We start from the raw sequence: 14,123 nt of genomic DNA on the forward strand, positions 1-14,123 counted from the left end.
TATAGCCACAAAGTTGTGAGTTCGATCCCAGGCAGGGCTCCAAGGTCCACTCAGGTCCATTCAGCCTTCCATAGTTTCATAGGTTGGTAAAATTAGTACCCAGCTTATTGGAGGTAATTAGCTTACACATTGTAAACTGCTTAGAGAGTGTTAGTTCACTAAAAAGTGGTATAGAAAGGTGCTTGCTATTGCTATTGCTTCTACACAGCAGTGCTCTTGCTTGTCAGATTTTTTGTTGGTTTCATACTCCACCTGAAGAAGACTGATGTATCATTCTTATAGCCACAAAGTTGTGAGTTCGATCCCAGGCAGGGCTCCAAGGTCCACTCAGGTCCATTCAGCCTTCCATAGTTTCATAGGTTGGTAAAATTAGTACCCAGCTTATTGGAGGTAATTAGCTTACACATTGTAAACTGCTTAGAGAGTGTTAGTTCACTAAAAAGTGGTATAGAAAGGTGCTTGCTATTGCTATTGCTTCTACACAGCAGTGCTCTTGCTTGTCAGATTTTTTGTTGGTTTCATACTCCACCTGAAGAAGACTGATGTATCATTCTTTTTACTGGTTGCTTTTTTTCCATCACATTTTTCCTGGGGATTAGGCATCCTATTTACAGACCTTGGTCAAAAGGTTTCTCTAGAACCTTGTGCACATATACCCACTGACTCTTACCCCAAATTGCTCCATCATCTCTGTCTTTTCCAGTTAGTCACTGAACCAACTTGAACCATTAGCACTGGCAGAGCTTCACCTCATTAATTTCAAGTTTATCTTGATAATCTTTTCTTGGTGTCCAAATGGGTTTGTAGCTCTGAAAATAAATTAAATCTTTCTTGTATTTGATAGAGACAAAGTTGTTTGTCTAGATTCCTCTTTTCTGTTGAAATAGACTCCCAGTTTGATTTGAGTCAGAATAATGTCCTCCCTACTTTCCTGACACATCTTTCATCTCCTATAGAGATGACATTCCACTCATTATGTCAGGCATGTACTTGCCTTCTGTACTAATAGCACAGCTTCCTTTCTCACTAAGTATTTGTTTGTTAGTCTGCCATTTGAAAAAGTCTCCCAGTTTCTGCATGAAAGAGGCCATCAGATTTGCTTAGGAGCTCCCTTGACTGTGCCATGCTGGAACTAAGAAGTCATTTCAGTGATGTGTAAACCTTTTTTGCACAGACTTCTACAAAGCAGCTACATGGTTGCACCCATCTTCAGTGCTCCACATACCTAAATTCCACCAACCACAAGTCAGTCATCTGATATTAAATGGTGGCAACATGAATGTGCTGAAGTGTCTGCATTCACATCACTGCCATTTAATAATATTCAATTTAGTCAATTCAAATTTTATTGCTTTTGACCAAAGGTTGTTGCACAGCACAACAATATAACAATACATATAACAATATAAAAATACATGTAAATTATATCTAAAATGCGAGTATCTCGTATCTGGTATAGAATTTCTAAACAAATGAACAACAGTTGTCATTATGGGTTAAAAATTTTGTCAAATATAGTCATCACCTTTACAGTTTATGGCTATTCCTGTTATATACTTCTTCCTGATTTTTTTTAGCTGCTAAGGCAAACAAAGATACTTTCGAGGTTACTTATTTATTCAGGTCCAGTAGAAGATGAAAAATCATATCCTGTGGGTTTTGACAGGGACTGGTTTCTATTATAGGTGTAATGAACCTTTCTCTTGGTTCTTGGTAGAGAGGACAAAATAACATGTAATGAACAAGGTCCTCTGCCTCTTGACTACCATATACACAAGTACGTTCTTTTGCTGGAATACCTCTATATCTTCCGTCTCTGTGTGCTGTATCCATCATATTTAATCTTAATTCGGTAAAAGCTATTTAATAATATGGGACTTGAACATCCCCCCCCCTTTTTTTTTATCTGCAAATTGTCCTGTGACCAAATCCGATGGATAAGGCAGGCCCATTGTATATTCATACATCATCTTCACTCTTATGTTTTCATCATAGAGACCACAGTTAAGATTGCTTAACTGTGGTGGTTCAGGTGGTCATCTGTGACCTCACATAAATCAAGCTCCTCACTTTTCTCCATGACTGCCTGTGTATATCTAGTGGAATATGTGGAGCTGATGATATAGGTACAATAAGATGTGTGCTGGATGACATGGGCATAGTTTTACTGTGCTCTATAATGTTCTTATAATGGCTCTGAAGATGCACAAAAGTCACATACAGTGGTGCCTCGGGTTACGAAATTAATTCGTTCCGCCATTCCTTTCGTAACCCGAAAATTTCGTAACCCGAAACACTTTTCCGTTAGCACTGGAAAGCCTATAGCTGCACTTTGCAGCATTTGAATTTCGCGCCGAAATGAATTTCGTAACCCGAAAAATATTTCGTAACCCGAAACAGTTTTTGCCAATCCAACTTTTTCGTATCCCGGAAATTTCGTAACCCGATCATTTCGTATCCCGAGGCACCACTGTATATTTAAATTTACAGATGACCCCTTGCAGAACCACATTTACACTTAAACAATCAAATCTTCTGTCAGGTTCTTTTTACTTTAAAAAAGATCTTATTGACACATTAGCCTGTGTTTTAGCTTTTAAATAAAATAAGTAACATCTCACCTTGCAATGCTGTGCAAATTATAATAAATGTTTAGTGAAGTCAGTGGTTTTGTAAAAGTATGTTTAATTGGTTATCAGTCATTTGTTCAGTCATAAATGCAGTTTATACAAAATTAGATATACTAAAACCGTTTACTGAATTTTGAACAGTTCAGAGCTACAAACCCACTTGGACCATCCTCCCCACATTGGATGTATCCTGAGAGGCATCCAAGGTGGAGGGGAGAGTGGAAGGTTAGCTCTGGCTCCCTCACCATCCTCCCCACCTTAGATGTATCCTGAGATGCATCCAAGGTGGAGGGGAGAGTGGAGGGTTAGCTCTGGCTCCCTGACCATCCTCCACACCTTGGGTGTATCTTGAGAAGCATCTGATGTTGGGGTAGGGCGGCCGCCAAGGAGAAAAGGAAGAAGGGGCTGCTTTAAACCAGAACCTGTATCCCAATAATTGCCTCCAGTCCGGAAGAGATCTCTTGGCAACATTTGGAGCAATTGGGGCAGGGCTCCCATGTAGAGTCTGGAAGGAGAGCTTTCAGGAGAGGACTCTGCCTGGTTAACCTTCCTCTAGTGAGTCTCTTTTATTAATCCCCTTGTGCCCCTAAGTTTTTCCCTCGACTTATCCACGGGTCACATCAAATTCCCTGATTTTGGACCAAAAGCTGCCCTCGACTTATGCACAGGGTCAACGTATACTTGAGAATATACGGTAATTAAAAGCTCTATCCACCATAAGCAATGCAGTGCAGATTGATTCCATTCAACTAATTATTAAAATCAAATAACTTGTTAAAAGGTGGACACATAATTGTTTAGACATTATGGAATATGTAAAGAACATGTGGCTATCCTAATGTTGAACTATAACTTGCATCATCCCTCCACATTGGCTGAACTGGATAGAGTGGATAGAGTCCAACAACCTCTGGAAGGTTTACATGCTTTATACACTTTTACTATAGAAAATAATCACTTTTGTTGACTTATTATTATGACTTCATTATGATTTGTATATGCTTTCTATTCCCTAAAGTCTTATTTAATAAAGAACATTATACACATTTGCAAATAATTGCATATGAAATATTTAAAATATCTGAAGAGAAACCACAGTATAAATACATACATTTCAGTGAAGTAATTATGTCACATGACTTGACCATTAAGCTTCATGGGTGGGGGTAGGATTCAGGCCTATATTTTCTTGGCTAATAACCAATGTTATTTGTAAATAATGTGTAGTAAAAATAATAGAGAGAAAAGAAACTCTAACTGTAATATAAATCTTGTAGATTTTGACAGAACAAGTGTGTACACAAGTTGTGCATAAACCACACCCAGAACCAGATTCTACTGTGAAAATTCAGAATCCAAGTAAGATTTTTTTTATCATTATATCAAGACATTATTATAATGCTTCTTTTAAAGTTTGTCCTACTTTATTTGGCAACTTTTTACTGCCTTTGTAGGCCAGTATTGGCAACGGATAATTCACAGACTATATCGTGATACCTAGAGTGATGTTCTTTGTTCTATAGCTTCTTCTGTCCCAATGAAGGTTGAGATGGATAAATGAATATGATTATAAGGAGGATTGCCTCTCTTGTAATTTTTCTTTTCCTGTTCCCTTCATTCACATCTTTCTATCCTTCCTTCAAAAAGGTGGAAAGAAAAGCAGAATTATTTATGATAGTGAGAACAAAAATAGGTTAAAGAGAATTCCAAAATGATATCTTCAAGCTGAGCTTGAGAGTCAGCATAAAGTGATATATACTGGGGCAAAAAATCCCAATGCATATGTGCAGAGATGAGATGTGTGGTGGCAGCTGCTAGGGAAGTAAGGAATATTTGCAATTATTATTATTATTTTTTTGTCATCAGAGAGTAAGGGTATCTTGACATATCAAGACACTACTGTCAAGAAAATAGCATATAGTTGTGATCTCCCCCCTACACACACACACACACACACACACACACACACACACACATTTTGGGACTTTTTGTGGAAAAGATTGTAGCAAAAAATGTAGAGGTTTGGTGCAGAAAGCGAATGTTCGAGGCAAGAAACAGATTTCTTTTGCAAAAGACACTGTTTGTGTAAAAACCTAGTTGTTGGATATTTTTTTTGCTCAAACAACCTCCCTCCCCAGTCATGAAACTGAAAAATCTCCCAAATGTGCAGATCTTGGTTAATGGGAAGAAAGCTCCTGAAATGTTTCCTTCTTACTTGCAAAAATTAAATTAGTGAACATATACATCGCTAGCATTTAATAACTGAGAAAGCATGTTGTGGATTATGGTATATAATTCAATTACAATGTGTAGCTGCTATTAGAAATGCACATTTCATACTGAATATAATTAGAAAAGAAATCTGTTAGTTTGTATCTAGCATTACATAGTTGAGAGAACAACTTAACTTTTTACAACAGCTGGGGAAAATTCTCCAGTTCTAAGTGACTTTGTCTCCTTATTCCTAAATATAACTTATTATGTGCTCTTTTGAAGTGATCCTTAAAGTGGTGGCCACTTTATTAAAGAATTCCACACCAAGTGCAGAACTGATGGAAGTTCGACGTTTGTTTTTATCAGACATGATAAAACTTTTCAGTAATAGCCGAGAAAACAGGAGGTATGTGAAGAACAGTACTTTGTTCAGTAGTGCAGCTTTTTAATGTATATGTTTTAAAAAACAATATGACAATTACTCCTTATGTGCAGTGGCCCTTTTGTGCACATGCATATAACTATATGTCTGCTTTACACTGATGCTGAACATGTGAATTGTTTGGGCCCAGTACATGCAGAAATATATCTATAACCCACTGCTTTGATGCTAGGATTTATAAACAAAGGATATATTTATTTATATATATACACACACACACACACACACACACATAATGTACTTCTGAATTAAACTGTTTTAGTTGTGCCCCCTTATTTGTTTTGGCTGATTTATTTTTATGAACCCTTTTTGATTTCTTGGTTACTTTATGCAAAAGCGAATAATTTGTTTTAAAATTATTTTTAACAGAAATTAAAGGATTTTTGTTCCTATAAATTTTGATCATATCTCTTATATCAGCAATTACTATGGATCATTTATTTAATTACTGACATGTTTTAACTTAAAAAAAACAACACACCCCTTTTCATAATACAGTGCGCCCGTGTAAAGCAAGGGCGCACTGTAGGGACTGTATCGTTGCCCCAACTTCTTAATAATTACTGGTGGATTGATTTTCGCCTTGTATAAAATTGATTACTTCATAGTCTCACAGACATGTTTTATCACTTATCTCTGACTTACTCCATGTGCAGCAGATGCATAGCTATGGTTGTGTAAATTTATCATCATTTAAACTTTATTGAAACTCTGGAAATTTTGGTTGAATATCCAAACATTTGTAATATGATGGGACAGGAGTCAATTCAACTTAAATGTAAATCATGATTTTCCCCCATTAATGTTTAGAATGAAATATTGAGACCTTCCTTAGTGAATTGTATTACTGCTTTTCTTGCCTATATATAGAATGGAAAAGATGTATGCATGTCGTAATATTACAATTATTTTGTTTTAGATGTTTACTTCAGTGTTCAGTATGGCAAGACTGGATGTTTTCTCTTGGATATATTAATCCTAAGAATTCAGAAGAACAGAAAATTACTGAGATGGTTTATAACATCTTCCGTATTCTTTTGTACCATGCAATAAAGTATGAATGGGGAGGATGGAGGGTCTGGGTTGATACTCTTTCCATAGCTCATTCCAAGGTAAGAGTGTGTTTTTGAAGGCCAGTTTAACTAGTATTATATGCTATAGATTGGATTTAGTGCCATCTTGTGGATAGCATTCAGTATGACATGCCATCACTGTTCAGCTACTTTCTGTTGAGCTGTTACATTAGCTGTATTTTATGATAACATTTTAAACTACCATCATGTCTGTTTTGAAACTGTAATTTTTTTTTGTGTTAAGGTCACCTATGAGGCTCATAAGGAGTACCTAGCAAAAATGTATGAGGAGTATCAAAGACAAGAAGAGGAGAACATAAAAAAGGGGAAAAAGGGGAATGTGAGCACTATCTCAGGCCTTTCAGCACAGACAACTGGAGCAAAAGGTGCAATGGAGATTCGTGAAATAGAGGACCTTTCACAAAGCCAAAGTCCTGAAAGTGAAACAGACTATCCTGTCAGTACAGATACCAGGGATTTGCTCATTGCAACAAAAGTATCTGATGATGTACTAGGAACTTCAGATAGACCAGGGGGTGGTGTGCATGTTGAGGTTCATGACTTATTAGTTGACATAAAAGCAGAAAAGGTAGAAGCTACTGAAGTAAAACTGGATGATATGGATCTGTCACCAGAGACTTTGGTAACTAGGGAGAATGGTGCTCTTGTGGAAGTAGAGTCCTTACTGGACAATGTATATAGTGCTGCAGTTGAAAAACTTCAGAACAATGTTCATGGTAGTGTTGGCATAATTAAGAAAAGTGAAGAGAAGGACAATGGCCCTTTGATAACACTGGCTGATGAGAAAGACGAGCCTTCCACCAATACCTCATTTCTTTTTGATAAAATTCCAAGCCAAGAAGAAAAATTACTGCCTGAATTATCCAGCAATCACATTACTATTGCAAATATGCAAGAGGCTCAAATGCACCTTGCTGTGAATGATGACCTTGGACTTCTTGCTCACATGACTGGCAGTGCTGACATAGCATGCACTTCAAGCATAATAGAAGACAAGGATTTCAAGATTCATACATCTGTGGATGCAATGGGTACTCTTTCTGAGAGGGAGCTAGCTTCGTCATCAAAGGGATTGGAGTATACTGAAATGGCTGCTACAACCCTTGAGACTGACTCTTCTGCTGGTAAAACTGTACCAAATGCAGATGCAGGAAGTATCATATCAGATACAGAAAGATCTGATGATGGGAAAGAAGTAGGGAAGGAAATAAGAAAAATCCAAACCACCACTACAACCCAAGTAAGTTTTCTGTCTTGTTATTTTAACAGTGTTGCTGTATTATTACATTTGTTTGTTATGTAGTACCTAAAATGTGAGAACATTTACTCCCAAAAGGATTGCCTTAGACTATCCATAATGGGCTGTAACTGATCACTTCCTGTAAACCTTTCAGGCAGTATATATATCTTAATGAACTGGTTGACCAACATTAGTTCTGTTATATCCTATATGTTAATTTTTACTGTGAAGTGCTCCATGGATTTTTTTTTACAAATGAAAAGTGATATTAAAATATTTATATAGTTCTTTAAAACAACAACATTGGGTACTGCTAGTTCTTGGCAAGTTCTCCCAAAAATACCACACAAATATGCTGCTTGGAATCCTGTAATGTAGTCAGATTATCAGCTTTTTTCTTCAGATTTGTATTATTTATGTACCCACAAGTATCCCAGAAAACAGTCGCAACACATTTTAGCTGCTTGAATAGTATTCAGTGTTATTAACTATCCAAAGTTGTATCGATGCCAGAGGTTCTTAACCTGCATGGATCCCTAGGGGGTTTATGAGCTTCAAAGGTCTATGTAAGGGGCAGGGGGTTGGTGGGGGGTTGCAAAGGAGGGGAAGATTGTTCCATTCTCTTTCTTTTATTTAATTTTTTAATTTAATTGATTTTTTTTCTGGGGAGTGGGTCAACGCTTTCATAAGTTTCTCAGAGTGGACCATGACTCTGAAAATAGTTGTGAACAACTGAGCTATGCATACATAGGACAAAGCTGCATATGTAAGGTAACAGAGTATGCTGTTTTACTTACTTTGTTTACAGGCCAACATATCCATATTAATTATTTTCTTCATTGAATATACTTACTCCAATTTCTCTTGGATTGTGCTGTATGTCAGATTTTCCACTGCATCTTCTAAATGAAACAAATGCTAATTGTTTAGGCTGTGCAAGGTCGGTCTATTACACAACAGGACAGAGACCTTCGTGTTGATTTGGGTTTTCGAGGAATGCCAATGACAGAAGAGCAGAGACGACAGTTTAGTCCAGGTCCGCGTACAACAATGTTTCGTATTCCAGAGTTTAAATGGTCCCCAATGCATCAAAGGCTACTGACTGACCTGCTCTTTGCTTTAGAAACTGATGTGCATGTTTGGAGAAGGTAAGAAACTACAAGTTATTTTAAATTATTTTTTGTATGAGTGAAACTATAATTACATTTTAGTGATTCTGGGAACTATGTTTACTAGCAAATTTTATTATGTATTCCTTTATTTTCTTATTGATCAGTTATATGGCATGCTTCCTGTTCTTCTTAAAGTAAATCATTAAAAGTGACAAATAGCACAGATGTTCTCCATTAAAAAAGAAAAGCAGGTATACTTATTTTATTTATTTATTTATTCATTTATTTATTTGTATCCTGCTCTTTTCCCAGGACTGGGACTCAGAGCGGCTTCACAGTATTGTTTTTTTAAAAAAGTACAATAAAATAAAAAGTACATTGACTTAGACTTAGATGACATTAACATTGGACCTAGGTTTAGGAATTCGAATCATAGGATTGGAAGAGAACACAAGGGCCATCCAGTCCAACTCCCTGTTATGCAGAAGCTGTCAATCGAAGCATCTATGACAGATGACTATCCAGCTTTTGTTCAAAGACCTCCAAAGTAGGAGACTCCACCACACTCTAAGGGAATATGTTCCACTGTCAAAGAGCTCTTACTGTCAGGAAATTCCTCCTAATGTTTAGATGGAATCTCTTTTCCTGTAGTTTGACTCCATTGCTCTAGGTCCTCTGGAGCAGCAGAAAACAATCTTGCTCCATCCTCAATATGATACCCCTTCAAATACTTAAACAGAGCTATCATATCACCCCTATATCCATCATTTCAGTTAATATGTGCTTAGTCATTATTAGCTGTAATAGTAAATGTCAGAGGTGAAACAGATGGGTAAAACAAAGCGGTTTGCAGCCACTCTGAAGGTGGGGTGTTTAGACGATGCATGCCTTGAAAGTGGCTGGAAAGTGGACTGAAGCTGCGTCCTGGGGCTAAAAACTGGAGCAAAAAGAAACCAGGATAGTCTGATTCAAGGCAGGAAATGCACATCTTTGTGCCTGCGTATAAACACCCCTATGTGAGTGTGGGGCTGCAACAAAACAAAGTAATGAAAATCCAGTTGATACAAATACAACATACATAAACCATACAGTTCAAAAGGGGAGTATTGTGTGAAGGGGACATGGGGGGCTCCATGATTGTGCTTTGCTAATGTATCACTTGTACATCAATGCACCAATGCCCTGTACCGGCAGAGCATCACGCATGCAAGTGTGGCCGATTAAAGGGGCAGCCATGCATCTGGGCAGGCATGGGAGGTACTTACAGGTCTCAGGTGGTGTTTTTGTGTAACAGTGCACATGTATGGTGGGGAGGCAAAAAAAAAACAATTACTCAGTGAAAACATTTTCAGCCAGCCTTGAGAGTGGGCCATTAAGGCAGTGGAGGCTTGACCCACTGCTGGAAAAAGCAAGACCGAGCTGCTTTTTCCTGCCTGTCCGGCCCTTAGTAGAGAGGGATGAGGGGATCTATATGTGACCAGCAGTCTACTGAATATTGGAGCTGAAATAAGTGACTGAAGAGCAATGATTTCCTCCCTGTGCCATTTAGTACACCTTGTTGGAAGACTAGTGGCATGTCAGGGAATTACCCTCACAGATAATCTTTGAGTGTCCATGTGTCAGTAGAGGACAGGGAGATGTCTTTACATTAAAATTATACTAAGATTTTCTGTTTAATTTAATTAGTACTAAAACATTTTTGCAATTAAAATACAGGTTTTTTTTTTAAGAAACAAGAACAGTAACCAACTGGTCAAAGATATTCTCTCAGAAATTCTGCATGATCTGTGCCAAAGACTTCTGGAAAGAAGAGTTTTTGCTTGCTAGAAGAACAACAAGGAGGGGCAAGTCTAGCTTCCTAAGAAATGACTCTCAGAGCCTGAGAGCAGACACCAAGGCGGGTTACAGACGGGCAAAAAGGGGTGTATTCATGACGTCATGAAGGTAGAGCCTTCAGACGGCCCTTACCTGAATGCCGCCATGAACACGCCCCCCGCACGCTCCAAGCGGGAAGAAGCGGTATTAAAAAGGTGCTGCTTTTTTCCGCTTCTTTTTGATTTGCGGCGTACCTGCGCAGCTCCGTCTGTAAGCTGCTGCACCGATACGTCAGAATTGCTACGCCGCAAATATAAGTTGCCCGTTTAAAAGCTCCGTGTCAGCTGCGTCGCATAATGGGTCGGGGTCCGGGACATGCGTGGTTTGCAGTCAAGCTTTAATTGCAACGTCCGCTGCCATGCAGCTGTGGAAGCTGAGGCACAGCTGCGGCGCATTTTAAGCCTCGTAACCCTAACCCTAGAGCCACTTGTGCGCATGCGTTGCTAGAATCGTGGGAAGTTGTAAGTTTTGCCGGCGGATGTTTTGGTTGTAGAAAGTGATAAGGGAAAGTTTGGAATTTAAAGTGTCCCCCTACACACATTCCTGCGCCATTTTCACCTGGGAACGGGCACAGTTTGGCTGCTCCTGGCACAGCTGTGTGGCGGCTCCCCTTTGCCACCAGGCAGGATGGCACAGCCATCCACCAGCACCCCGAAAAAAGGCAGGGGGACGTCTTGGTCTCATACTGAGACGGCTGACATTATAGCTATATGGTCCCAGCCAAACATTCTGCAGAAACTGGAGCAGTCCTACCTGAATGCTGACACATATTGAGAAGTGGAAGAAGCCATGAGAGCTGCTGCACCGGTACACCAGAATTGCTACGCCGCTAATTTAAGTTGCCCGTTTAAAAGCTCCGTGTCTGCTGCGTCGCATAATGAGTTGGGGTCTTGGAACATGTGCAGTTTGCAGTCAGGCTTTAATTGCAGCGTCCGCTGCCATGCAGGTGTGGAAGCTGCAGCACAGCTGCAGCGCATTTTAAGACTCCTAACCCTAACCCTAACCCTAGAGCAACATGTACGCATGCGCTGCTTGGAAGTTGGCCTTTAAAGGCACCCTACACACATTCCTGTGCCCATTTTCACCTAACAATAAAAACGCTAAAACTGTAAATATTGACATATGTACAAGGGAGGTGATGGGGATGGCAGGGGACAGCGGTGGCAGCGGAGGACGCTGTGGCTGCGCATTGCAGATTAGCAGGAGTGCGGGGACCAAAGGAGGGAGGCATCTATGATGCTGCTGACACTGGCAAAGTGCAAGCGGACAAGGATGCCAACATCAGCTGATCACCAGCTGGCAAGAGGGCACCTTTGTTCTTGGCCAGGGCGGGGAAAAAAGTTTAAAGGGGCTTGGGTGCTTTAAATGCGCACATAGGCTTTCTGCCGCCGCTGCTGAGCGCTGCAGCTGCGCAGCTGCGCATCCGCCAGCCGGCAAAAGAAAAAAAAGCCGCGGTTTGGGCCGCCCGTGCGGAAGCTGCCTCTCTCTTTGCGGCGTCCTCCGAGGTGGCGGTATGGAAGCTACGGGTCCGAAACGGACCCAGGTGAGGCGTCTTCATTGCCCCCCGTGTGGAAGCTCCAACACCTGAAGCACGCCCCCGGGGCGGGCCGTCTGGAGGCTCCGTATTCAGCAGAATACACCTCCAAGACGTCCTCCCCTGCCCGTCTGTAACCCGCCCAAGTCTCTGTCACTCTTTCTGACATTCATATGTCCTTTGCCATCTGTTTTCCTACCCAGTTGGCTGGTATAAGAGGGAAAGACTGCTTTTGTTAGTTGAATGAGAACTTTTGAAATACTGTTCTTTGGTAATTTTCCCATTCTTCCATTTCTTATACAGTGCGCCCACGTTATATGCAGGTGTGCCTTACGTGGCTTTCAGCTGCTCTGGAAGAAGGGCTGCTGCATGTACAAGCCCCATTCATTTAAATGGGGCTTGAGCATACACAAAACTCCCCTTATGGGGGGAGGGGTCCGAAACACATCCCCCACATAAAGGGAGGGCCTCTTAAATCCGAGTTCATCTGAAAGTTCGTTTACATCCAGCCTGTTTTTTTTTAACACCTCCCACTTTTATTTCTCATTTGAACTGTTTGAAACGGTGCCTTCAGTATCTCATGTTGAAGAAACTTACATGCCTTGTGAACTCTCTTCCGTTTGAGCATTTCTGACAATGGGACCTCACCCAGTATTTCCCTAAGCCTACTGAAATCAGCTTTCTTGAAATCCAGAGTGCATCTCTGGCCAGGTTTGGCCTTTCTTTACTTCTGTATAATCAGTCCGAAGAGAACAGGGTTACTCTTTTCCAAAGATGCATTTTCACCCCGTTGACCAGTTTATCTCTCTTAATCTCTCCTATGTCTTTGCACTTTATATTGCTTCTACTAGTGAGACACAGAGGAGGGCCCTTTCTGTAGAACTTAATTCCAAGGCAGGTATATATAAGGATAGGCACTATTTCAGATATTGAAGTCTCAAGCCATTTAGGGCTTTAGATTTGCCACCAACTCCTTGAAGTCAGCCTGGAAGCAAATGGGCAGCCAGTGCAGTTTCTTTAAGATCAGAGTTATATGCTATCTATATGGGACTTTGGTCAGCAACCTTGTTGCTGTGAGCTAACATGATGTAACCTTCCAATTAAAAAGATTGTATGGTTAATATAAAGGTTAATAATAATAATGATAATAATAATAATGGTTTGAATGTTGAATTAGTACTCTGGGAGACCATGGGTTAACTTTTCTCTCAGCCATGGAAGCCCACGGAATGATCTTGGAAAAGTCACATTGTCTCTGCCCAGAAAAATACAATGACAAATAACCTCCAAACAAATCTTGCCAAGAAAAACCTGTGTTAGGTTTGCCTTAGGGTCACCATAAATTTGAAATGATAAGAAGGCCCAAAACAACAAGTAGTTTCCAAATCATCCTCAAGACCAGCCCCATGTGGAGTGTACTGCGACTAAGGCCCAAGACAGATTGGCACTTTGTGCCGGCCTGGGCCTGAACTAGGGTTTCCTGAGGGCTGAGCGTTTACAAGCTCCAAGGCCGCATCGCAGCACCCTGGCACCATCTTGGCCTGTGCCCGACCAAATGGGGCATGCCATGATGATGTTGCATCCAGACGGCACTGCGCACAAGGGGCGTCAAGGCCACGCCACAACCCTTATGGTGCCCCTGAAGCGCCGGGAATAGGAGCTACTTTGCGGCTCCTTTTACGAGTGGGTTGGGGCATGGTGTTTGGTTGCCATATCCCCAACCCAGCGATTCCAGGGATGGCACAGAGCCGCCCCTGTCGGGCTGTCTGTTGAGTCCCTCAGTGGTTTTTGTCCAGGAAAGACCATAGCGGTTACACCAGTTGGAGCTGTTGCCAGTCATTCTATGCCATAGAATCCGCTTGGGCCTCCAGTGACAAATACTGTACGGATCTAGGGATACTCCAAATGTACCTATGTACCTGCTTTTTCTGTGAGAGTGCATTCCCATCCAGGATAGGTTGCTTAGCTGGTATTTGGACCTG

At 40.6% G+C, this 14,123-nt stretch overlaps 2 protein-coding genes across 5 annotated transcripts in view; one reads left to right on the forward strand and one right to left on the reverse strand.

The window, feature by feature from the left end:
• LOC121925367 (stAR-related lipid transfer protein 13-like) overlaps positions 1-14,123 on the reverse strand; it is a 1,219,986-nt gene that overhangs the window by 950,397 nt on the left and 255,466 nt on the right. The gene's annotated exons all lie outside the window — the stretch shown is intronic.
• LOC121925364 (neurobeachin) overlaps positions 1-14,123 on the forward strand; it is a 205,311-nt gene that overhangs the window by 111,453 nt on the left and 79,735 nt on the right. For both annotated transcript variants that reach the window (XM_042457428.1, XM_042457429.1), the window contains exons 19-23: positions 3,908-3,989; positions 5,127-5,250; positions 6,206-6,398; positions 6,604-7,620; positions 8,551-8,768. In XM_042457428.1, the coding sequence (XP_042313362.1) occupies positions 3,908-3,989; positions 5,127-5,250; positions 6,206-6,398; positions 6,604-7,620; positions 8,551-8,768 (1,634 nt within the window). The remainder of the gene's footprint in view (positions 1-3,907; positions 3,990-5,126; positions 5,251-6,205; positions 6,399-6,603; positions 7,621-8,550; positions 8,769-14,123) is intronic.

The sequence above is a fragment of the Sceloporus undulatus genome, chromosome 3, assembly GCF_019175285.1.
Source record: "Sceloporus undulatus isolate JIND9_A2432 ecotype Alabama chromosome 3, SceUnd_v1.1, whole genome shotgun sequence".
Lineage (NCBI taxonomy): Eukaryota > Metazoa > Chordata > Lepidosauria > Squamata > Phrynosomatidae > Sceloporus > Sceloporus undulatus.